The sequence below is a fragment of the Peromyscus eremicus genome, chromosome 8a, assembly GCF_949786415.1.
Source record: "Peromyscus eremicus chromosome 8a, PerEre_H2_v1, whole genome shotgun sequence".
Classification (NCBI taxonomy): domain Eukaryota; kingdom Metazoa; phylum Chordata; class Mammalia; order Rodentia; family Cricetidae; genus Peromyscus; species Peromyscus eremicus.
In genome coordinates this window covers 41,421,896-41,446,570 of record NC_081423.1, presented here as the reverse complement: position 1 = coordinate 41,446,570, position 24,675 = coordinate 41,421,896, and the positions used below count along the sequence as shown (strand labels likewise).

The 24,675-nt window shown below is 48.5% G+C and overlaps 2 protein-coding genes across 5 annotated transcripts; one reads left to right on the top strand and one right to left on the bottom strand.

Moving 5' to 3' along the window:
* The first annotated feature begins 966 nt into the window (after positions 1 to 966).
* Znf672 (zinc finger protein 672) lies at positions 967 to 15,612 on the top strand. 4 transcript variants are annotated; one of them, XM_059270627.1, is made up of 4 exons: positions 1,254 to 1,558; positions 5,749 to 5,808; positions 11,746 to 11,791; positions 13,809 to 15,612. In XM_059270627.1, exon 4 carries the CDS (start codon positions 14,024 to 14,026, stop codon positions 15,428 to 15,430), a length of 1,407 nt encoding a protein of 468 aa, XP_059126610.1. In that variant the 5' UTR covers positions 1,254 to 1,558; positions 5,749 to 5,808; positions 11,746 to 11,791; positions 13,809 to 14,023; the 3' UTR covers positions 15,431 to 15,612. The 4 variants fall into 4 exon arrangements, with proteins under 4 accessions (XP_059126607.1, XP_059126610.1, XP_059126608.1 ...); XM_059270624.1 differs by lacking the exons at positions 1,254 to 1,558; positions 5,749 to 5,808 and adding an exon at positions 967 to 1,074; XM_059270625.1 differs by lacking the exon at positions 5,749 to 5,808.
* Positions 15,613 to 16,298: 686 nt separating this feature from the next.
* On the bottom strand, positions 16,299 to 24,675 carry Znf692 (zinc finger protein 692). The gene is made up of 12 exons (XM_059270628.1): positions 24,288 to 24,675; positions 23,777 to 23,964; positions 23,530 to 23,561; positions 22,691 to 22,954; positions 22,228 to 22,276; positions 22,002 to 22,136; positions 21,472 to 21,690; positions 21,307 to 21,384; positions 21,148 to 21,226; positions 19,997 to 20,111; positions 17,568 to 17,667; positions 16,299 to 17,456 (listed from the first exon to the last, which is right to left on the bottom strand). The coding sequence occupies exons 2-12, from the start codon at positions 23,950 to 23,952 to the stop codon at positions 17,087 to 17,089; spliced, it is 1,617 nt and encodes a 538-aa protein (XP_059126611.1). The 5' UTR covers positions 23,953 to 23,964; positions 24,288 to 24,675; the 3' UTR covers positions 16,299 to 17,086.

Sequence of the window (24,675 nt, the reverse complement as noted above, 5' to 3'; positions counted from 1 at the left end):
CTGACAAAGAGCAACTAAACGGAGCAAGATTTTATTTTCGCATACAACTCTAGGTTATAGTCCGCTATTGCGGAGGAGTCACAGCAGCAGCTGGTTGACCCACATCCAGCCATGAACAGAGCGAATGGATGCCTCTTGCTTTCTCTTAGTCGCCTCTCAACACTTGTACAGTGCAGAACCCAATCCATGAAATGGTGAAAATGTCTCACAGGTTTGTCCACAGGTCAACCCAATCCATATAATTCCTAGTTGAGACTGTCTTCTCAGGTGATGCTACAGTCTATCGAACTGACAAAACTAACCATCACACAGTCTCAGGTAGCCTATGCTGGCTAGGAATTGCAGAGGCAAGGGATGACTGAATTCTGATCCTCCCGCGTCCACTTTTGGTCTGCGTACCACCAATCCGTTTTATGTGGTGCTGGTAAATAAACTCCTAGGCGTCCCAGGCTGCGTGCATCCGCGGGTTGGACGCCCTTGCTCTGCAGTGTTGGGAGCCTTCTCCACTCACCCTAGTCTCAACCTGAGGCAGCTGGCCAGCAGAACAGGAGTACCGCTGTCCCTGTTAGTGCTCTTGGGCAGGCCATTAGTCTATGGGGAAGATTAATCAAGATAGTGGACATTCGGTCTGGCCTCACCGTATAGGAAGACACTATCTTGGGAGCGGATTAGGGAGATTGGCCTCCCTCAGGTATCCTACTCCGGCCCTGACCCGTCTCCAGGTGGCCCTGGGAATGGCGCTCTTTCCTCTGAGTGGCAGGAAGGGGCCCACGTGTGGACATCCAAAAGGGGAGGCAGGTTAGTTGAGCATAGCAGGTGAGCCTGTCGCCAGGTCGGCGCTCTACATGAACTTCCAACTCAGCCCGGTCAGGTCAATAGTGCGCTTGCGCGGGATCGTTGCACCAGCAACCAGCCACAGCGAAGTGGTGACTCTGCGGGCAGAGCAGGCCAATCAGCACGCTGTCTTCTGGCCCCGCCCCCACGCTGCGCCCGCCCCTTCCTCCGCACGCCGAGCCCAGCGCCGTCCGCAGCGCGTTGAAGTGAACGCGGCTCGGAGCGGCCCTCCGGCGACTGGTGAGGGGACTGAGGGCCTCAAGGCAGGGCGGGCGGGGCCGCGACCCTCGACGGCCGCCGTCTCCCGTCAACCCGGGGTCGAGCGGCCTGGCCGGAGGGCGACGAACGGCGCAGGCGCGGCGGGCCAGTGCGCCTGCGCAGGCCGCTTAGGACGGCTAGGCTGTCCGGCCGCGCGCCCGCGGAGTCGTCCGCCCGACGGAGCGGGTCACGGGGCGCCGACAGCCTCGGGCCTGGAGGGACGGCCTCGGGAGACCCGAGGAAGCGGGTGCTGTGCGCCGTGTTGCCTCAGTGCTTCCGCGCCCCGCAGTTTGGCGTCATTCGGGGGGCACAGGCGCACGCCTGTGGCTAAGGAAGGGCCGCGTGCGCCTACGCGGTGGGAAAGGGTTCCGGGGGCCGAACGGGAAAGCCAGAAAGACCAGGCAGGCTGCAGTCGGCCAGTAGGCCCCCGAGTCAGGCTCTGCTTAAATAAGGACGGCCCTGAAGAGTAAGTCGCGAGTGCCTCACGACTTGAGTTCTCAGGTTAATGACTGCTCTGACCTTTCTCTTTTCGTAGAAAACGATCATGGTTTCCTGTATTGAGTTATCCCAGGCTGTAGGTACAGGTAACCTAAGTCCTGTCCTCAAGGTCGCATAATTAGTCATGGAAGAAGCAGAATTTGGATGCTTGCCTTTCTGCTCTCTCTGAGCAGGTTTGTCAACATAAAACGAAACTCCCCAAAGGTAACGTGAGATGTAGGCAGGCTACAGCAGAATTGGGGAGATACCTGCTGTAAGTTTTAGATGCTATGTGATTATTATAGTCTTAGCTTTCAGGTTAGTGGAAGTTAATGGTATAGTTAATGTCTTTCAAAGGCTGTTAGATACAGAGGTGAGAGATAAATGACTATTAAGGATGACTGAAGATGTCGGGGCAATGGTGGTGCATGCCTTTAATCCCAGTACGCTGGATCTGAGTCAGAGGTCAGTCTAGTTTACAGAGTGAATTTCAAGGGGGAGGGGGGAGCCAAGATTATCACCCCTACCAGTCTTTCAGCCTCAGAGTAACAGTTGGTTTTTTTGTTTGTTTAAAAACAAAACAAAACAAAAAAAGTAAGAAACAAGTTCCTGTATCATGTTATTAGCCACCATGATCCAGGTAACAAGTTGAGGACAGCTTTCTGCTACATGAGACCTTGTCTCCAAAAACAGTATGACTTAACATAAAGGTAGCAGATGAGAAAAACCTGCAAGCAAAGGGGATGGGAAGACTCGTTTTGGTTTAAGATTTATTTTTATTTATGTGTTTGGTTATGTATGTGCATGAACTCTACCCTGGAGGTCAGAAGAAAGCTACAGTTAAAGGTACGTGAGCTACCCTGCGTGGGTGCTCAGAACCAACCAAAGTTTGGTCTTTTGTAAGAAGAGCAGGCTCTCTTAAAATCACTGAGCCATCTTACCCAGGCTATAGGTTTTAGATACTATCTTGGTGACATACTTAGCTTCTAAGTTGGTAGAAGATAATAGTCTCCTAAATTGATAAATTCTAAAAGAACTTAGGTCAGATGCAGAGGTGGGTGACAAATGGCGATTACAAGACCAAAGATGACACAGGATGATATAGGCTCTCCATCTGCTGCATTCCAAGTCTTCATGTTAATGCAAGTTCTATGCAGTTTGCATACGTACACTTTTTCAGGGAACTTCACAGGTTTCAATCCCAACTCAGTTATCCAAGGCAAAGTATATATAATATATATGGTAGCCGGACCATAGAGAACAGATTGGGAAGAGCTGGGTACTAAACTAATACAGCCACTTGCCACAAAACACATTTTAGTCTGTTTGTATATTGGTGATCCCTTAAGATTCAATCACCTTTTAATGTCATAATTGGATTTGTGTAAGTAAATTGTGTGATAGTCACAGTAACAAGGCCACATATTCTGGACTCATCCCATTGTTAATTGACAAATGATTACACATTTTTTTTACCCCCTAGAATATGTTATTTATGTCCAATTCATTGATAGTCCCAGAGAAGGTACAAGAGACCTAATAGTCTCTTCTCTCGTGTTCTCCCTGTTCTGAGATTTCTAGCCTTCAGTTTTGCCCATTTGTTAGAGAGACAGAGGATAAGCTCTGGCTGTCTATATTTTTTCCCTACCTACATACTAATCTCTAACCTTCCCAGATTCACAATCTTTATAAAAGCAAAACTTTGGGTTTGTATTTGGATCATGATCAGACTTGGTTCTTGAGGTAGAAGCTTTTGTCATTCCTATTTTTGCCAGCTCCTTGAATATGTCACACTGGCCATAAACCTTTCTACTCACATATCATCCAGTAAGGAATGGGTAATAGGCCTCTGCCTGATTTCAGGGGTCAAGGTCACAGAACCTCCAGGACAACAGTGTCTCAGCTTCCTAGGGGTGGGAAGAATCCAACAGAAGAGTCACTTTCCCTGGAGAGAGCCACAGCCCACATTACTAGTCCTAGTTGCTGTCCCATCACTTGAGTTCCATTTCCTGGGCCAGGGCCCTAAGATTAATGTAGCTGATCTTGGGTGAAGGTTATCCTAATTATTCTTTATCAATAAAAATTTAGGAGTCAGATATCAGGGTAAGAACCTGAAGGGTCAGAGAAGCCACCAGGCCTCTCCTACCTGCTCTGTTTCTTCCTCCAAAATGGCTGAGATCCCTCTCTGCCCTGCCTTACTACTACTACTACTATCTGTCCATATTCCTCCAGAACCTCTGTGGCTAATTTTGGTCAGTTAGTGGCTAGCTCTGCCCTCAGACTCCAAGCAACTTTTATTTGTCAGAACACTATTAGAATATCACAGAATTTTTCTCCCTTTTTGTCTAAAAAAAAAAACTAAACTAACATAGTAGAACTATATATAATAAGTACAATAACTTTATGCAAATATATACAGGTAAGAATTACATTAAAAATGTCCAGTCCATTTGAATATGACAAATTCAGAGAAAATGCTCCGTTATCCTATTTTGGTGAGTCCAAAGTGTTGTGCCTAATTTGTTTTCTATCCTAACTTGTATTACCAAGCCAAAACTATCTTTTTATGTCTCAACTTTATACACTCTACACCTCTTTTCTGAGTTTCTTTACTGAATTTGGTAACAAGAAAAACTATAACTATCTAGTCTTCAACTCCATCAGAGACCTGAGAAGGATATAATATTACCTGAGTAAAGAGAAAGTGCAGAGCAAACATCTTCCAAATCTAAGAAATGACAGAAACAGCTGGCTGTCTGGACAGTCTCCCAAGGCACATAACTGTAATTTTGGGGCATCCATCTTCAGCCTATCGGCCTAGAATATCTGACAGACTTTTCTGTGAAGCAGGAACTTTGAAGGACTGTCCCACCTTGTCTTGGCAGAGTTCAGGTCACTTTCTTTTGTGTCCTGCTTGTCCATTTTGGACACCAGTCAAAGCAAGAACAATTTCTTGCCCAGTGGCTAACTTCTGCCACAAAGAAAGTAAATTCCATATGGAGTTTCTTTGATGTCCATCATCTCTGAAGTAGATTAGTGCTGCCAGGAGCAGACATGTCTCATTATCATAAAAAAACCACTTACGTTATTAAAACATCTTAAATGCCATATTCTGTAGATCTCTGAGGTATTTGAAGACCACCTGTCTACCTAAAATATGTCTCTGACTTTGAAAACATACCTAACATGACTACAAGTTTGATTGTAATAAGTGACTAACTACTGAACTGCATTTCTTTATTATCCTAAATAGTTTGTAATAATAACTTTCAAGGACTAGAAATTTACATTTCTCCACCTGCCCATATCATTTCCTGTCTCAACCTCCCAAGTGCTAGGATTAAAGGTGTGTGTGTCTCCCAAGTGCTAGGATTAAAGATGTGTGCCACAATTGCCTGGCCTCTATGGCTAGCTAGTGGCTGGCCTTGCCCTCTGATCTTCAGGCAAGCTTCATTTGTTAGAGTATTCACAAAATATCGCCACAGCCTTCTAGTGGGCTGACACCTTGAACTTCAGTTGCCACCTGCTGCTCCTCATGGCCACTGGCAGTTCCCTTTGTAAACTGAAGTCTCTTGCTTTGGGGATATTTGTTGTTAATTTCTTCTCAAAAAAATTACTGCAAGCTCTTTGCCAGTGTTCAGTTTCTGTCCATAATGAGGAAATTTCAGCATTAGTAAAATTCCTGCTAATTGATGAAATCTTAGTTTTTGTTTCAGAATCAACTCAGAAACCTTTTCTACATAGGTCTTTAATTTTTTACTCTGTGTGGTAAAAATACCCATTCTAAGATATTATCTTCTCTCTGCATTTGAATTCCAGGAGGGGAATGCATAGAAGGTAAAATAACCAGAATACTGTCAAGCAGTGGATCCAGATGATCCACATGTGCATCCTGTAATTTCTTGGCACCAAAGCCAGTTCTCTCTCAGCCTCAGCTGATAATCTTCTTGGACTATTTAAGTCATTATTACCTTGTAAGGTTTGGAATAAATTACTTAGTTCTTGAGTTGTCAATCCAATTGTGGGCCATGGCCAGTTAATATCTCCCAGAAATTTTTGAAAAGCATTAAGATCTCGTAATTGATTTCTCCTGATTTGTTCTTTCTGTGGTTGAGTTTTTTTATAAACTTATCTTATATCCTAGGTAACTAATAGAATCTCCTCTTTGTACTTTTTCAGGAGCAATTTGTTTCAGGAGCAACAAGGCAAAATTGTCTTTACTTCTTCATTTTATCTAAGGTATCTGCATCTGAATCAGCTAGTAAGATATCACCCATATAATGTTAAATTATAGATTGAAGAAACAGCCATTTCTAGTGGCTGTTGTACAAAATATTGACACAAGGTAGAACTATCTAACATTCCTTGTGGGAGAATTTTCCACAGATATCTTTTAGCAGGCTGGGAATTATTGTAAGTAGGTACTATGAAGGCAGATTTTTCTCTATCCTGTTCTTACAAAGGTATAGTTTTAAAAAAAAAAAAAAAAAAAGCAATCATTTTTTTTTTAAGATTTATTTATTTATTATGTATATAGTATTCTGTCTGCATGTATGCCTGCAGGCCAGAAGAGGGTACCAGGTCTCATTACAGATTGTTGTGAGTCACCATGTGGGTGCAGGGAATTGAACTCAGGACCTCTGGAAGAGCAGCTTGTGCTCTTAACCACTGAGCCATCTCTTCAACCCAAAAAAAGCAATCTTTTAAATTATTAACTATAATAGGCTGTCCTTTAGGAAATAGAAAAAGCAGGGGAATTCTAGGCTGTAAAGAGCCCCTTGGCTGAATCACCTTATTCATAGCTCTTGGATCTGTTACCGTTCTCCATTTTCCAAATTTCTTTTTAATGACAAATACAGGAGAATTACAAGGACCAGTGGATTCTTCAATGTGTTGAACGTTTAGCTGTTCCTATACCAGCTGTTCTAAGGCCTGTAATTTTTCTGATGTCAAAGGCCATTGTTCCACCCAGACAGGTTTGTCAGTTAACAATTTTAAAGATGGGGCTTTTGGTACCTCTGAAAGATCAGCAGCTGTTGTGCCCTGTTTATATACAATCTGAATTGTCGGTGACTATTCTTTATACCTTTTAATGTTTTCCTCAGAAGCATGTTAGTTTATGGTTTGTTTCTGAGACTGGAGGAATGTTAATCTGGATATTCCATTGCTGTAACAATCATGTCCCATAAATTCATTGCTTTGTTAGTTTATAAGTTTGCCAAAATATTTGCTTTATGGTTTTTCCTGAAAATTTTGTTTTATCTTCTAAAGATGTTCTGTCATTCAGAGCAGTATAGTTTTTCGTAACAGGCATTAAGTCTTCTAGTTGCTCTCTGGAAGCGTTTCCCAAATGCTGACAGGGAATGACTGAACCACATTTGATACAGGGGACTTCAAGAGGCCCCTAATGCCAACGGGTTACCTTGCCTGTCCCTTGTTGATCTGCATTTATTGGTCCAATGTCAGCCTCTGCCACACCTTCTGCATATTCTAGAAGGCTAGGGCCTTCTGTTTAGAATCTCTATAGGAAAAAACATTGTTCCTGGGAACACCTTGCCTGCAAACCCTTTTCAGATGACCTGGTTTACCACAATTAAAACATCCAACCTTAAAGTTTTTCCTTAAAGTTTTTAGAAGTCACTTCTATCCAAGTATCATGATAAGCGTGAGATCCAATATTAGCTGTATTTCTAATCCATTCATCTGTGGATGCTGATCTTGGCTTTACATTCTGAATTAGCATTTTCAAAAGCCAAAGAACAATTCAATTAATATTCTTCTAACTTCTGGATCTGATGGCATTCTATTTACAGCTGAAGTCAACCTTTATTTATTTATTATTTTTGTTGTTGTTTTGTTTTTCGAGACAGGATTTCTCTGTGTAGCTTTGCGCCTTTCCTGGATCTCGCTCTGTAGACCAGGCTGGCCTCGAACTCACAAAGATCCGCCTGCCTCTGCCTCCCGAGTGCTGGGATTAAAGGCGTGTGCCACCACCACCCGGCTCAATCTTTATTTTTTTTTAAAAAAAAAACAAAAACTGATGAAGGCTTCTTATGGGCCTTGTATAATTTTAGTAAATGGCTCAGTTCTCTTTCCTGCTTGTTCAATCTTGTCCTAAGCATTCAAAGCTGCTGTACAGCACGGGGATAAGATGTGATTGTTAAATGTAACCTGGCATAACGGCCCTCCCCAAGGATTTGATCCTGGGAAATCTCATAACCTTTAACTCTACCTTGCTGTTTGATGGCTCTAGCTTCATCTCTCCACTGTGTAGTCCGCTGTAACTGAGGACCAGATTCCAATATTGCTGTAGATAAATCTTTCCAGTCTTATGGAATAATTCTGTTCTAAGTGGACCATGAATTTAACATCTGCTACACAAAAGGTGAATGCATACCATATGAAACTATTGCTTCCTTAAATCTCTTCAATCTAAAGTTTCTAGGGGTTCCCAGTTAACTTCTGAATAGCCTTGGGGATGCCTATCACCGGTGGTCATTCTTGAATGGTAACTGGATAAATAAAGGTTATTTTCTAATAACCTTGGGCCGCTTCCCTTCGGTTTCATAATGCCATGGTGTCGTAACTTCTGCTCTAAACTCCTCTATCGGTGTGTGAATATTTTTCTTAATTCCATTAGTCTGTCTTTATAGAGATTTTATCTTATCAGTCAATTTTTCGTATTTGGCACTGATATCAAACAACTTTTGGGGAATAAAATAAGAATTGCTAAAATGATAATTGACATTATGTCAATCCCAGCTAAGTTAATTAATTATCCCTTCATTTAATTGTTCAATTTTCAGACCATTCATTGCAGAACTATACAGAGACCTAACTCCATGCATCATAATGTTTCCCATTTTTATCTTGGGGGGTGAAAAACCTCTTCTCTTTTTTTAAATTTGTTTTTTTATAACCATTTCCGCCCTTTAAGAATTCCCAGGTGTCTCCCCAGTTCTGCGGACGATGACAGTGAAGTGTGAGGCTGGCTCAAGCTGTGTAGCATGCCTGGCCAGAGAACACAGGCAATCCACAGCTTGGCTGAGTGCAGCTGCAGCTGCTTGCACAGAGTTGTGAGCTGAGAGTATGTGGTAATTGCAACAACAATAGAAGCCAGAGCTGGTGTCCAGGCAGCTGACCTAGTGTGACAGCAGTCACCTGAGGAGGGGGTCCAGGGGACGCCCTCAACCCATGGGGAAAAGGAGTCAAGAAGACAGTCATCTCAAGGGCAACACAAGGAAACATGTAGACGCAGTACATGTGACGGGCAGGGAGTGAGAGCACAGAGCTGCCTGAAGGCAGAGCCAGCTGGTAGTGGGCTGCTAACTCCAGCAGCATTTGGAGCCCAGGCACCTGTGGAGTTGGGGGCCTATGGAGACTGTTGTAGACAATTGTTAAATTTTTTTTCGTGTGTATGAAATGCTAGGGATTGCACCCAGGGCCTTATGCATATGATATAACAACCTAGTTAGATCTCCATCCCTAAACCTTGTTGATGAGATTTTACATGTCATTTTCATGCTAAAACTTTTAAATAAGTGCATTTGAGTATCACAACACTTTGAAATGCCTTGTAGCTACATGCAGCTCTTAGAAAGCACAGCTCTGAGCAGTTACCGTCAGCTTCATTCCTACTTGGTCGAACAAGTTATACTTAACTCTGGCTTCAAGATAGATATCATCTATGACTCCTAACTTGGGTCTCTCAGCCTACCCAAGAAGTACTGGTATGGCAGAATGAACCCAGACGGAAACTCCATTCCGACTGGATTTGTACAGTGGATCGTTAATAAATGTACTAAATTGTGATTAATTTTCATACTCCTCACTTACAGTTATGATAAAGTATGCTTGAAGGATACTAAAATAGTAAAATATTCAACAGTTAGGATTTGTTGTTCATCCTATGTAATTACCCTTTTACCATTTTTCCAAAGCAAAACATATTCGTTATATAACACTTCAAGACTCACCTCGGCTGGCGGGAAGACAGCCACCCCCACCTGATATAGTTCCACTCAGTCTTGGACTAGCCAGCCAGGGTCCTCAAGGCCTGCCTTGCAGTGCTGGGCAGGTGGGCTTCATAATGATAAGGAAATAAGTGGTTGAGAAATGATAGAGATAGAGAAGCAGAATGGGTCATACACTGTGGAAAGATGCAGAAAGGAAGAAATGATGATGGTGAAGAGTGGGCAGATGTTGGAGGCCTGCTTGCTACCTGGGGCCATGGTGAAGACAGTGAGGAGTAAACTGAGGGGGCAAGTCTGCTCACCACCCAGGGCCATGGTGATGTCCAGGCCGGGCTGCTGCCAAGGGCCATGTCTGAGTCCCCAGTCTACAGAAGCCAGGGTCAGTGTTGATGTCCATGGTCCTGTTGCCTTGAGTGCCATGTTGATTCCAGTGGGCTGGGCCACCTCCTGGAGCAATGTTTGGGTCCACAGGCCACGTTGACACTGGGACCATGCCAATTTGGGTGGCCTTTACCACCACCTAGGGTCATGGTGACAACCAGACTTCAGCTGCTGCCAAGGACCATGTCTGGATCCATAGTCCTACCGCAGCCAAGGTCTATGGGGATGTCCATGGCCCACGTTCCCACCTATGGTATACAGGGGCTATGCTGCTGCCAGAGCCATCCTGATCTGAGTGGCTGGGGCTACCACTTGGAGCTAGGATGTCTACTAGGCCTAGCTGCTTCCTGGAGCCATGTCTGGGTCCATGGCCCAGCTACAGCTGGGGTCTGTTGAAGTCTGTGACCCAGGTTGCCACTTGGGCCTACACAGAGGCCTAGGATCCAGTGCCTTGGGACTGATTGGAGTCTGGGGACCACATCACAGCAGGAGTTATACAGATATAGGTGTCCTGTGTTGCCCCCCACGGCCATAGTGTCATCTGGTTCCAGGCTGCTGCTGAGGGCCATGTCTGGGTCTATGGCCCTGTAGGGGCCAGATTGATGAATGTTGCTCCTGTTACCACAGAGCGCCATGAGTATTCCCAGGGTCAGATCAGCCACCTGAGTACAGGTTGGTGTCTGAGGGCTAGGATACATGAAGAACTGAGTGATCTGTGCTGCTACTCAATGTCAGGGTCTGTGGTGATGTCTGATGCTCTCCATCAAAGGCCATGCAGACACCTGAGATGGAGGGCCATGTTGGTGTCTATGGGCCATACTGCCTCTGGGGCAGTGGTGACATCCAGACCCAGCTGCTGCCAAGGAGCATGTCAGGATCTGTGGTCCTACCTCGGCTGTGGTCTGTGCTGAAGTCCAGGTCCTGTAATGCCACCAAAGGTCACATAGAGGCCCAGGGATGAGGCCACAACCTGAGGCCTTGGTGGTGTCTGGTGTCCACCTGAGTGGCCATTCCTTCCACCCAGAACCAGGATGTTGTCCAGGCCCAAGCTGCCACCAAGGGCCATGTCTGGGTCTGTGGTCCAGCTGCACCTGGGGTCTGTGTTGATGTCTGTGTCCTGTGTTGCCTCAAGAGGGCTTAGAAACCATTTGAGATGAAATCAGAGGGCCATGCTGAGCCAGCTCCACCCATCAATGGCCATGGGAAAGTTACCCTTGCCCCTCGCTGAACACTACAACAAGAGAGCACTTGGGAGAAATGGCCCACACCCCTTACCACAGGCATGGCTGAACCGACTCTGAGGGCATGCATGTAGCAGAGTTGACTCCACCCCTTCATCCAAGACAGGTGGCCTGGGTGACCCAGACTGACCAGCTCAATTACCAGCCAGGCCCACAGCTGGGCCTTGGGTTGGCCTACCCTAGCATCTACCCCATTTAGGACCTGCTGGAGCTTGTGAAAGGACTGGTCCTGTGGAATGATAACCCACACGATCTCCAAGAACATTGCTAGTAAAGCTGATGGGACAAATGGGTTACTACGGCACGCCGAAGCCCCCAATGCCACCAGGATGGATGAAGAGGTGTTGGAGAGGCAGGAAAGAAGGAAAAGCAAAGAGGTTTTTCTGTTTCTGCTTTTGTTTACTTGCTTATTTGTTTTGTTTCCTTTTGTGGGGGACACAGCAGGGGTGAGGAGAGGATATGGAGGGACTAGGAGGTGAGCAGAATAAAAAAAAGACTCAGATCAGTGATATTTAGGTGATTTCTAAGTGTTCTAATCTAAGCATTATAATTTTTTTTTTTTTTTTTTTTTTTTTTTACAGGTTTCTACCCCAGGAACAGACCTCTTTGCTCATATAATGGGATGAGGTAAGGAAGAGATGTGAAAGGGTCAAGCAGCAAGCTTACAACCTACACTCGTGTCTGTTATATTGAAGAGATGGAATGGTTTTTTTCATCTGCCTTTTGTACACATGTATGTGTTGTGCATTTAGGTTTCTTTCCTTGGACATGTTCCCTAGGAAGCACTGGACTGGGAGAGGATGAGCTCCCAGAAGCATGGGCTGAGAGATACCAGGCACTGGATTTTAGTTTCATGAAGGCAGATACTCCTTTAAATAACCAGTACGTGGGAGGGGGAGGCAGGCAGTTCTCTCTGAGTTCAAGGCCAGCCAAGGCAACATAATGAGACCCTGACTCAAAAATAAAATTAAGAGGCTAGAGAGGTGGCTCAGCATTTAAGAGTACATACTGCTCTTTGATGAGATCCAAGTTCAGTTTCCAGCACCCACTTCAAATGTCTCAGAACTACCTGTCACTCCAGTTCCAGAGGATCTGATACCCTCTTCTAGTCTCTGTGGGTACCTGCACTCTCATGCATATATCCTTACATAGACACATATGCATACACATAAATAAAAATAAGATAAATATTAAAATTAAGTTAAAAATAGAAGCAAGACCCCTAGAGGATTCAGAGTTAGCTACTCTGAAGTCTGCTCTATGGCTGCGAAAGTGTCCCTGCTTTGCAGGGTTTAAAAATTGTCTTTGAATAAGGTATCTGGTGTTTAGACTAGTCCAGATTGGGCTACAGCAGGGGAAACAACAAATAATAAAAAGTGAAGTGGTATCACTGGTAAGATGAGTAGCAAATGATCGCTTGTGGTACTAGTCTCAGGTTTTGGTTTTGGTTTTGAAGATTTATGTATCTATTATGTGTACAGTGCTCTGCCTGCATATATGCCTGCATACCAGGAGAAGGCACCAGATCTCACTACAGATAGTTGTGAGTCACCATGTGGGTGCTGGGAATTGAACCTAGGACCTCTGGAAGGGCAGCCAGTGCTCTTAACTGCTGAGCCATCTCTCCAACCTGTTTTGATGTTAAGAAATACCTTCCTCCTGCTGGGTATGGTGATACACCCTTTTAATCCCAGTACTGGGGAGGCAGACGCTCTGGGCATTGTGGTGCATTCCTGAAATCCCAGCACTCTGGAGGCAGAGGCAGGTTTAGCTCTGTAAGTTTGAGGACAGCCAGAAGTACACAGACCATGCCTCAAAAATTAAAACAAAAAAATGTCCTTCAGAAAAAAAGACACAAGAACAAAAATAACATCCCTGGTGATACTTCCACCCAGCATGGAGGACCTGCAGATACTGAGTTCTCCCAGGTGCGCTGTTGGCCAAGCATTTCATCTGCTTGACTCCACTTACATACAGATGTAGACACCCAGTCGGGTTTATTTAGTCAAGCCAGCACTGCTGGGCGTTAAGGATAGATTTCCATTTCCCACAAGAAAATGGCTGTTGGCCATTTTGTTTGCTTTTCTTCGATGATCGAAGAGCACATTTAACTAGAGGTTGTGTGATGCCCCATGCCTATAAAACCAGGCTGGCTGACCTCTCACCTGGTTGACTTTACAAGTGACTACTCCCCTCAGGGCCTGGGATCTGTCACTAGCCCAGGACACCCAGTATGAGGTATGATCCATAGGTCAGTGTGGCTGTGTCACCCATTGAATCGGCAACTGTCCAGACCTATTTTCTGGTAGATAGGGGCTCCCCCCCACCCGGGATGCATTAGGAATGGACAGAGGAGGAATGCAGGCAATGAACTCCCTAGGGGCTTAAATCACACCAGAAAACAGGTTGGACACTTCCTCTCTCCAACAGTGTTGAGTGTTCCTAGTTCTAGCAAGGAACCCCACACACTTGGAATCTATAACTGCTCGTTTCCTGGACAGTTGTGATCTGCCCCTTTTGCCTTTCCAAGCATTACAGGGACACCCCTCTGAATTTCTGGGTCTCATGGCTTTTCTCTCGAGAGCTAGACTAGCTAATATGTTACAAGCCTAGAGAGTTCAAGGTGTTCTTTCTGTGTCCCCAGCCAGAGTTGTTGCAGCCAGTGCTGAACTCAGGGTGACCTCCCTGCAGGGATCACAATGATGAGTCCAGCTGCTGCCTGCCATTGGAACAGCAGGGACATCTGCTCTTGAAAGAAGAAACCCAGGAATCTGCAGACCAGTTTTCAAGGCCACAGCCTTTCCCCCTCTGGTACTTTCCGGACCTTAAAACTAGAAATTACTGAGAAAGGCGGACATCATGTTCACAGCGCCTGGCGTGGCGGCGGTTGGCGGAAGGCCTTATTCCTGCAGTGAGTGTGGCAAAAGCTTTCGGTACAGTGCAGTGCTGCTGCGGCACGAACGTGCCCATGGTGGTGACAAACGTTTCCGCTGTCTTGAGTGTGGTGAACGCTGTGCTCGAGCCTCAGACTTGCGTGCACACAGGCGGACCCATGCTGGCCAGACCCTCTACGTCTGCAGTGAGTGTGGCCAGAGCTTCAGTCACAACAGCCTGCTGGACTTACACTTGGGGACACACCGAAGGCGTAGCCACACCTGCCCTTGCCGCCTCTGTGGCCGTCGCTTCCCTCACATCCCTGCACTACTGCTGCATCGGGTCCGACAGCACCCACCTGAGAAGCCCCACCGCTGCCCACTGTGTGCCCGCTCCTTTCGGCAGAGTGCTCTTCCTTTTCACCTGGCACGGGTGCACCCCCCAGAGACCACCACTGCCACCGCTCCTTCCCCCAGCCCGCTGCACCACTGTACACAGTGCCCACGGGCCTTTCATAGCAGTGCTGGGCTGCGGAACCATTCCCGCATCCACGTGGTCCTCAGCCTCAGCGAACCTGGCGCTGAGGCCCACCAGTGTGGTGTGTGTGGTAAGAGCTTCAGCAAGAGTTCCACACTCACACGACACCTCCAGAGGCACTCAGGGGAGAAGCCCTACAAGTGCCCTGAATGTGGCAAGGGCTTCTTGGAGAGTGCCACGCTGGTGCGGCACCAGCGAACACACACTGGAGAAAAGCCATACGCATGTAGCGACTGCGGGCGCTGCTTTAGCGAGAGCTCCACACTGCTGCGCCACCAGCGCAGCCACCAGGGTGAAAGGCCCCACGTGTGCCCTACTTGTGGCAAGGGCTTTGGACAGCGATATGACCTTGTGGTGCACCAGCGCAGCCACACGGGGGAGAGGCCTTTCCCGTGCCCAGAGTGCGGCCGGGGCTTCACAGACCGCTCAGACCTCACCAAACACCTGCGCACACACACTGGGGAAAAGCCTTACCACTGTGAGCTGTGTGGCAAGCGATTCACCTGCATCTCCAACCTCAATGTGCATTTGCGCAATCATGCTGGCCATAAACCACACAAGTGCCCAGAGTGTGGCAAGTCCTTCAGTGTTGCTTCCAAGCTTGCACTGCACAGAAAAACACACCTAGGTGAGCGGACAGCAGAATGCACGGAGTGTGGCAAATTCTTTAGCCATGGCCGATCACTGTCACAGCACCAGCGGTCCCACAGACGTGCTAGAGCAGCTGCAATGGCAGCTACTACCACCACTGCTGTAGTCACTGAGGTGACAGTAGGTCCTCCCCTTGCCCTCACAGGGCCAACGGAACAGGAGAGATCAGGGCTCCTAGTGTCTCCATTTCAGGAAACTTGCTAAGCAGGCCCCATAAGGTGGCTGGGTGAACACATTCAACCCTGAGGAAAAGACAGCTCAGATGGTTTGGAAGCCAGACCTACTGCTGCTGTTGCATTGTTGCTAGGTACTCACCTAGGTTGCCTTGTCTCTAAACCAAGATCCCTAACAGCTCTTCCATCATCCATTCTTGTATTCCCCAGCTCAAAGTCAAGGAATCAATACCACAGCCCTATGCAAGACAGACAAGGTGTTTTGTGTTCTGTTTCTGCCACTCTGCTCTCCCTTGTTGGTGTTGGGCCTGAGCTCTTCTTTCTTGGCTTGTTTGGTGACATATTTGGTCAGTTAGGTCTCTTGTTTCTTATCTGCCTGTTAATCTCTACTGCTTTCTCTTGCTTGAGACGTAGTTGCAGAGGTAAAACACAGGCAGTATGGAAGGGTGGAATGGCTCCCTTCACGAAAGGACCAAGATCTGTGGCAAGTTACTCCCTTGAAGAGGTAAAACACAAAAGTAGGCACTCATCAGCCTGGCCATCCATATGCCCTTGTACAAGATGCCTCTTAGGGCCCAGCAAAATGGTTCAGCAGGTAAAGGCACCAGCTGACAACCTGAATTTGATCCCTTGAACCCACACATGTACCATCCATGGCACATGTGCACACACAGAACTAACCCTCCTCTCCCCCAACAAATGCCTCTTAGAACAATTTTCTCTAACCAGGTAAGAAATGTTTGCCTTGGGATGCAGCCCAAGACTAAGTCCATAAAGCCCAGTGACACCATGTGAAACAAAAGAATGTTCTTTCCAGATGAAGCTTCAAGGCATGAGGAAACAAGTTCCCTGGAGTCCTGGGCAAGGGCAGGATGTAAAGCCTGGAATTGGTCAATGACTGCTTATAGCTGGTAACATTGCTATTTGTTTGGGTTTGTGACACCAAGAACCCCTTTGTCAAAATGAGTTCCAAGTTCTCATCCCTTTTGGTGGTGGTTTCTTCATTGCTGTGACAAATGCCTGAGAAAATCAACTTAAAGATTTATTTTGGCTCGTGGTTTCTGTAGTGTCATTCCATTGTCAGCTGGTTCCACTTCTGTGAGCCTGAAGCAAAGCCGAAAGGCATGGGAGGCCGCTCACTTCAGGGCAAGGAAATATGAGAAGTATACAGGAACAAGATTACCCTTCAAGGCATTTCCCCAGGACTGTGGCCTCACTACCTAATAGGCCTTCAGCTATGAACTTATCAAAGGATTAACTCCTTGACAAGTCATGATCTACAGTCCAGTTACCTGTCAAAAACCCATCCACTATAAACTAGTGCAAACTTTTGCTGTAGGGCTTGGTTCTATACCAGAAGGCCAGACTGCATGGCCCACCACCGGCAAATGCTAGACAAGAGGTCATCTGCCTCCAGGACCAGCCTGCCCCTAGACCAAGGCAGATGTTACACTCTACAGGAAAGGTCTAGAAAGAAGTTGAGCTTGTGAGCAGGGTCGTCTTATACTACATTCTGGCATAGCTAACATCCTCTTTTCAAAAGATTCCCAGATTCTTAAACCTGTAGCACCAAAGCATATGTTCTGCCCACACTTGTATAAAATACCATTTATTGTTTCCTTGAGGAAGGCTAAAACAAGGTATCTGGAGCCCAGTTGTGCCATACCCTTCACTTCACTCCTAATACCTAGTTCCTGGGGACCACCATCTGACTTCTCTCTGCATCCCTAGGGTCTAGCTCACCAGGTTGTGAAGAGCTGGCTGTTGAGGGGGCAAGATTAGAGTCAGAAGAGGAAAAGAGGCCAGCCCCTTCAGGAGATTGCAGGGGTTCAGTGGCAGAGGCGCTGGGACTAGACTCCAAAGAGCCAGGTGACTCGTGTGCAGGGAGCAGAGTTGGGTGGCTTTTGCTGCAGTGAGCTGCCACACTGTCTGGCTTCTCAAAGCGTTTGCCACAAAATTCACAGGGAAAGCGCAAGGCAGCTGCCGTCTCCGCATGCTTGCGTCGGTGCCAGTTTAGAGAGGCCTTCTGACGGCAAGTGAACCCACATATCTCACACCTGCAGCCAGAGACAGGAAGAAGCCTTGGTCCACCTTCACCTCCCTGGAGGTTCTGCTGCCCACTTCCTGGCTGCCAGACGCCAGCTCCCTCCTTGGCCCCTGGCACTCACTGCAGGGGCTTCTCTCCTGTGTGGATTCGTCTGTGGATGACAAGGTTGCTGCTAGTGCGGAAAGAGCGAGCGCAGAATTCACAGATGTAGTCCCGGGTGTCTGTAGGCACACAAGGAACACTCAGTCATCTTCAAGCTTTAGCCCACCATCCCCAACAGAAGGTGAGTACTGGGGCTCAGGAGTCTTGGGTCCTAATAAGCATCTGGACATCCTGTACCTGACTGGTCCTGAAAACTAAGTGAGATAGACAGGCATCTAAAATTGCACTCTCGTCACCTTTAGTCCCTAGCTCCAACTGTCTCCTAGGGCACAGGCATACCTCCCCTATCTGGGGCCTTGGGCTGCATCTTTGTGGAAGGAGTAATGAATAGGGAGCTGGATGGAGTCTTGTGTGGATAGGAAGTACCAAGTAGCAACCACATACAAGCCTGGAGTCAGTTTCAGTCCAAGCTTCAAGGATACCCCTAGAACCAGAAATCCTGCCACTCCCAGGACCATGTCTGCGAGTGGCCAGTCTTCCTTTTACTGAACCTACTAACTCCAGCAGCACTTGCTGTCACCTTCATTGCTGATCAACAGCTCTCAGGCTGCTGTGGTTCTTCTCCTGTGCCACTAAAGCTAAATGCCTACAGCAGCAACACTGTCCTTGCTTCTTGTGGTACCCTTCAGACTGTCTCACCAGCTCTCTGGAGACCTGGCCATCCTCACACCACAAGCTCTGGCTTCAAGTCCTCTCCTCTCCATCTGCTATCTTAGGGCAGCACTGTACTCCTGTCTCCTCATCACTTCATCCTCCACTCTGCTCAGATATCACCAAGCACCATACCACCTCAAACAGCATCCTGGCTCCAACCAGATCCTTGTGCCTTGTTCAGTGTGACAATCTGATGATTCCAGGCCACCATTCATTGTCCCTACTACCTTCTCATAGCCTCTTCCCCTTTCAGCCCCATTTTCACAGCTGTCTTTATGGCCTTCTTTCATATTACCAATCTGTCCTGTCCCTTAGTAGTACTTGGTTGGTGAAAGTCCAACTCTGGCCAACCTAACCCCTGGCCTCTGTAAGATGGGGAATGAATACTCAACCCTCCCCATGGTCTTTCCTCTCATTGATGGGCTCTGCCGTGGCCACTGCCCAGAATCCCGAAGAGCTCTCTCCAACACTCCTGGTGCCATTCTTTGCCCCCCAAATCCAGCAGTTATTTAGTACCCTCTGCCCATATATACGAGTATGTGGATGCCTTCACATGTCTCTCAGAATTCACCTCTTCTCATCAAAGTCAGTAAGCCTTCCTTTCCCACTCTACACCTTAAGCTTTTAGCCTTCCATATGAGACCTTACTCCTCTGCTCATCTGCACAGCAGAACTCCAGCATCTCCCATTTCCTCACCTCTGCTTGCCTTGAACACACTCCACTCTGGCTGTCATCCCCAGAGTAGAGAGAGTCTTGTCACACTGTCTTGTTATCTAGTACCCTCTCCTTCCTTGGCCTGCAGCTTCTGTCAACCTGTTCTCCCTCCTTCCTGGAGCAGTTTCTGCACTTGCTTTCTCAATTGCCACACTTTCTTTGCCAACACCCCGCCCTGCCACCACCCCCACCCCACCCCCACCCCCCGCGCCTACCCTCTGAAGGTAGGTGTACCATGTCAGACCTCCCTCCCTCCCTCCCTCTCTGCAGGCACACTACCCATGCTCATGACAGATTTCTGCTAACACTAAAAATCCCATACTCACATCTTGACATCGAATTAACATGTATTAACTCAGATTCCTACCCACCAGCCCCTTCCTTGCTTTCAGGGACTCATCACCATTTACCCAGCTGCCCAGGCTGGTATTGTCTTAGACACCCTCTCTCCCTGCCAGTCCCATCTGTGGCTCACTCATCCTTCTCACACAGCCCTTTTGCACTCTCATAGGCGCCTCAGCCACTGCTCACCAACTATGATGGGCAAACCCAGGCCATCACCCTCAGTGTGCACCCACCTCTACTCATCTACAGTCCCTGATTCTCCACATAGCTGCTACAGCCATCTCTGAAAGTCAGCTATCTTACCACCCTGGAAGACCTCACAATGGTCTCATCCCAAAGTAGAAGCCACATCATCCGTACTATGGCCTTAGAGGCCTCCTCTCCATTCCTGGAACATATAGATTCTTTCCACATGTGCTGCCCTGTGTTCCTCACTTCGCTCACATCTTGCTGCAAGGCTTTGACCACAGAAGCAACTGCCCTTCCTGCTCTCCACCCTCCCCTTCTTTCCCATATCTTCATGGCCCTACATGACTAGAGTAAACATTTCACAAGGGTCAGGCTCCCCAGAACCTAGTAACAATCTCAAGCTCAAGCAGGCAGGGGCTAATCAGGCACCCAGGGACTAAGGAATTCAGCCCTCCCCAGGGGAGCTGAGGGCTTCCAGCACTCACCACTGTGCAGCTTCACATGCTCCTTCAGATGCTTTTTAAAGTTGAAGGACTTCCCACAAGCTGGCTCGGGGCAGCAGAATGACTTCTGGTGGATGTGCTGGTACTTCTTGTGGTGCTAAGAATGGGTGACAGACGAGAGAGAAGGGGCAAGAGCATGGCTGCCTCCCCAGGGAGACTGACTTGAGCGGGGTGAGCAGGCAGGCTCCTCTTCCACCCTTGTTTCCCCACCACAGTTCTGTCACTGTCTGGGCCACCATCCTGTCCCACCCCCATGCCCTCAGTAGCACAACTATCCTCCCACTCTGACCACTAACTGCCCTCACCTGTCCCCTCTGGATGCCCACCAACTCACTTCCTTACACACCATCACTGCAATGTCTACAGAGTTCCCTGTACAGAATGCCACTCCAAGTGACACGCGGGGTTTATCCTACCTTGTCTGTCAGGGACAGAATGTAGTTTAGGTGACTATGATGACCCACATTAGTACGTGCTGCAGGCCCTGGCTACTGCTATTTATATATACCAATGTGGGGTTTTCTCCTAAATCTGCTTTGGAAATACTCAGGCCTCATAGGCTCTCAAAGTAGAGCACTATGGAGGGAAAAGGGTTCTTTTGGGTTTTTTGGGGGGTTTTCTTGTTTGTTTTTCTTTTTTCAGTTTGGGGTTCTGATCCAGGACCTGGCATATGGCAGGCAGGTACTCTACCATGGAGCTACACCCCCACCTGGCAGATGGTGCTTCGAACTGAACTTCTCAATGAGCAAGTCCTTCTTATGTGATCTAGTTATGATCATGCATTCTTGGATGCCTCCTGCATTCTAATCCTGTGTTCCCATAGTTAATGGCAGCAGTTGCTGCAGTCTCCTACATAAAGGGCTCAAATCTGACCTGCAGATGCTCTTCTCAGGTCCATCCTGTCCACCTACACCTCACCATCTCTCTGGCCCTCTCTATACTTGGGGCCAGAGGCTCTTACTAACTGTGAGCATTGGCCTTTCCCTCTACACCAAAAGCTGTGTATGCTGCCTTGCACATGCTAGACAATTGCATTACAACTAAGCTATATTCACACCACAGCCTAGGGGTGCCTTCCCCTCCCCCCATCCCCAACCCCAGTGGTCACACAAGCCTCAACTTGTGTCCCTCACATTCAAATACTGCCGGTTGGAGAAGATCCTTCCACAGCCAGGGAAGTCACAGGGCATCAGCTCTCTTTTGGCAGCTTTCCTGTGGGGAGAATGGGAGGACTCTTGTCTACTCTGCCTCACTCCTGACTCTCCCCAGAGTTCCCATCGCCCCAGTCCTACCTAATTCTCCTTGGCCCAATCTGGGCAGTGTCCTCATCCCAGGTCGGGTTTGGAGCAGATGGGGCCTGACTCCCAGGACTGTGGGTAGCAAAGAAGTAGCCAAGGGCCTCAAGAGTGACACATTCCAGGACATCCCTGCCCTCTCTGTCTCAGCCATCAGGTTACCTGTCCAGAGACTCGGTCATTTGCAGCTCTGCAGAGATCTGGGGGGTCCTGCTGAGTTCCGGCTGCACCTCAGCATCTGCTGTCAGTGCAGCTGTGGAACCCAAAGAGGCAAGAACAGCACAAGGGGTGGGGAAAGTCGCAGGTGCTGGCAGGACCTCTCCCTCCTTAGGTGTGTGAGTAACAGGGGATGGAGGCGGCTTAGGGACATCTGGTTCACTGCTGGAAAGAGAAGCAGGAGGAGGAGGGCATTATCCCTCTGGGCAATCAGCCCTAACCAAGTCCTAACCCCTAAATGGGAAAAAAAATCCCAACTCCCACGGCAGGCTCTCATGCTCTCAGCGTCCCTCAGAGCCTGACTTCATCCCTTTTCCACATTTCCCAATTCAAAGCCTACAGTTCCCTTTCCCCAGCATCTGCCCTGCCCACCCTACAAGTCCATCCCTCCAGCTGACACATCTCTGAATTATAAGGTGCCAGCTGCCTCTCCCCTTTCTCAATCTGTTCAGCATCCTCCCTCAATCCCAACTGGCTCATCTGGGGAGGAGCTGTAGGTCCATGGGCTGGCATCACTGAGCAGCTCTTCATCCTCATCCTCATCCTCATCCTCTTCCACATCCTGTTCCTCTCCTGGGGGTGGGAAGGTCTCCAATGGGGATTCTACTCCCCTGCAAGCTCAAGAAAGACAATCCTGAGAAACTGCCACCTCACCCCTACTACCAGTGCAGGTCTGTCCTGTCCCTCACCTCCCATCCTCACCTGGACAGCCTGGTTTCTTGAGTTCTTTCATGCTGCTCACATTCCAAACCTGTTGGCAGAAGCAGGTCATAAGAGAAGGAGGCCTGTGCTCAAAGATTGAGGATGGTTTCTTCCCAGTGGTAACCTGGTTTACTAGGTGGTACTTTCTACAAATGCATTCTCTTTTAAACCTTATTTCTAGTTTCTGTCAAAGGTAGCATACCATCACTCTTCGGTTTTGCTTCCTATACCTAACAATGCATGTGAGAATAGATTTCCTTGCTAGCATAAAAGGGTCATTATTAGTAACTCCAGCACTTGGGAGGTAGAGAGAGGACCAGGACTTCAAGGCTACTTGGCTACATGAGACCCTATGTCAACCAATAGATTAACAAATAAAACAATCATCTTTATAAACCAGTTCTAAGCTAAAGAAGATTGGAAAGCTCTTTTCCTTCTCCACAACCCTTTTTTCCCTACTCACCTTCAGGCTCCTGCTTCCTCCTGGCCTCTGAGCACCAGGTTCTCTCAGTAGTGTGTGTAAGGGGGTGCTGCTTAGGCACCTCTGAAGGTGTAGGAATCAAAGAAGGTTCCCAGGAGAATGTGTGGCCTGCTGAGCACTCCCACACAAGCTCCCCATCTCCACCTCCAGGCCCCCGAAGCCCAGGCACTAGGCTGCACTCCCGGCTGTGCCTGTGAGACAGGAGCACCAGGTACTGCAGACCCTTTTGGGGCAGAGGCTCTGGACCTGGGGGTAAGATGATGCAGTCATGCAAAGCTGGAAACCCCTCTCACCCAGAAAGCCACTCAGAGCATCCTCATCCTCTAAAGCCCATGGGCAACCTCATTCCAAATCTAGTTTATCATTTTTAAAGTGTTCTTTTTAAAAAATATCTTATTTTTAATTAGCTTTATGTGTGTGTGTGGAGGGTGCACATGAATACAGATGCTCCTAGAGGCCAGAGGTGTTGGATCTCCCTGCAGCTGTAGTTATAGGCAGTTGTGAGCCCCCCTGCCATGAGTGCTAGGAAAAGTACTTGGGTCCTCTGTCGGAGCAGCACCCACCCGCTCTTAACCACTCAACCATTTCTCCAGTCCCTGGAGAATTTGAGTTTTGTTTGTTTTTTGCTCTTGTTGTTTTGGTTTGGCTTTAAGCCTAGACACACATGCCCCAAGGTCCTGAGACAAAGCTCCCTTCCCAAAGGCTGCTGCACCAGGCTATTTCAGGCTCGTCCCTTCCCAAACACATTAAAGGCCTCTGATCCTTCTCTTGGGGCATAAGTTTCTGGGAGCTGCCACTACCTGTTGCCATCTTTTACCTACCTGCACAGAGGACACATCCTGAAGAAGTATACCTGCCAAAGAAGAGCTTGAGGTCAGCTCAGAACCCAGGAAGCCAACCACCCTCACTCAGGCGCTCACACACTTAGGGGCCAACCCTACGGACCTCCCATTCGCTGGGCTGAGAGGGGAGGAGCAGCCTGCCCTGCCCAAGCGAGACACGCGAGGCTATAGGAACAGGTCGGGGGCTCTGCCTCGGTGCCCACCCCAGTCCCTCCTGGCCCCTAACCGGTCCAACAGGAACTTGGCGAGCTGTGAATGCAGGGAGAAGCCCAGCCGCTCCTTGAGGAGGCACCACTGCTCCATGTGGCCGCCCAGGCGGATGCGGCACTTGCTGCGGCGCGCGTCCAGCTGCCTACGCTTCTCCCGCCGCCGACGGGATGCTTCTGCCACCGGAGAGGCCATGCGCGCCCGGGCCTGCGGGAGGACGTAGTGCCGTCGGGGCGTGCCGGACAGACACAGCCTGAGCTCCAGTTGCACTGAATGGGAACCAGACCACACTGCCTCCAAAGCACTCGCGGCTCTCGGATCCAGCCACCCATTCTTAGAGCCAGGGTGCGCACTCGGGGTACGGAAGTCACAGACAGGGGCAAGAGACCTCCACTGGGAAACTTGTCCTCCTTGTCCATGGGTGGTGGGGTCTGCGTGCAGCCGCGCCTGGGCCTCTTAACTGCTTCCAATGCAGGGGAGGCCCGCCCAGCACTGCCTGGGCACCAGGCTGGCCCACGCCAGGGTCTTACCTGCGCACCCCAACCCGCCTTCGCCTAGACTGCGCGTGCGCCTCCCGGTCCCGCGTGCTCCCTCCGAGAGCCGCGGGAAGGCCGGGGCCCACCGCGCGCGCGCCGCTGCTATTTCTCCTTTAAGAAGAAACCGTCCCCCTTGGCGTCTGTCGCTGCAACCCGGACTTGCAGCGGGAGGCCAGAGCCCTGCGCTTGCGCTCCGTGCGCCCCACGCAAAGCCTGCCGGGAATTGTAGTTAGCCCTGGTCCTGTATGTTTGTCAGGGGATCCTGCTGTAAACGCTCCTTTCTCTACTAGCATCTCTGCCTATTAATTGCCACCAAGCAAAAGCGAGCTGCAGTATCCGTCGCCAGAAGTCAACTAGAGCCCTTTCTGAACCGCTAGACCAC

Excerpts from the sequence above, each read along its gene's own strand:
- Znf692 (XM_059270628.1), bottom strand. The coding sequence starts at position 23,952 with ATGGCCTCTCCGGTGGCAGAAGCATCCCGTCGGCGGCGGGAGAAGCGT. Across the intron at positions 23,562-23,776 it reads GCCAAGTTCCTGTTGGACCG|GTATACTTCTTCAGGATGTG; the intron begins GTTAGGGGCCAG and ends CTTCTTTGGCAG. Across the intron at positions 22,137-22,227 it reads CAAGAAACCAGGCTGTCCAG|GGGAGTAGAATCCCCATTGG; the intron begins GTGAGGATGGGA and ends TTGAGCTTGCAG.
- Znf672 (XM_059270624.1), top strand. The coding sequence starts at position 14,024 with ATGTTCACAGCGCCTGGCGTGGCGGCGGTTGGCGGAAGGCCTTATTCC.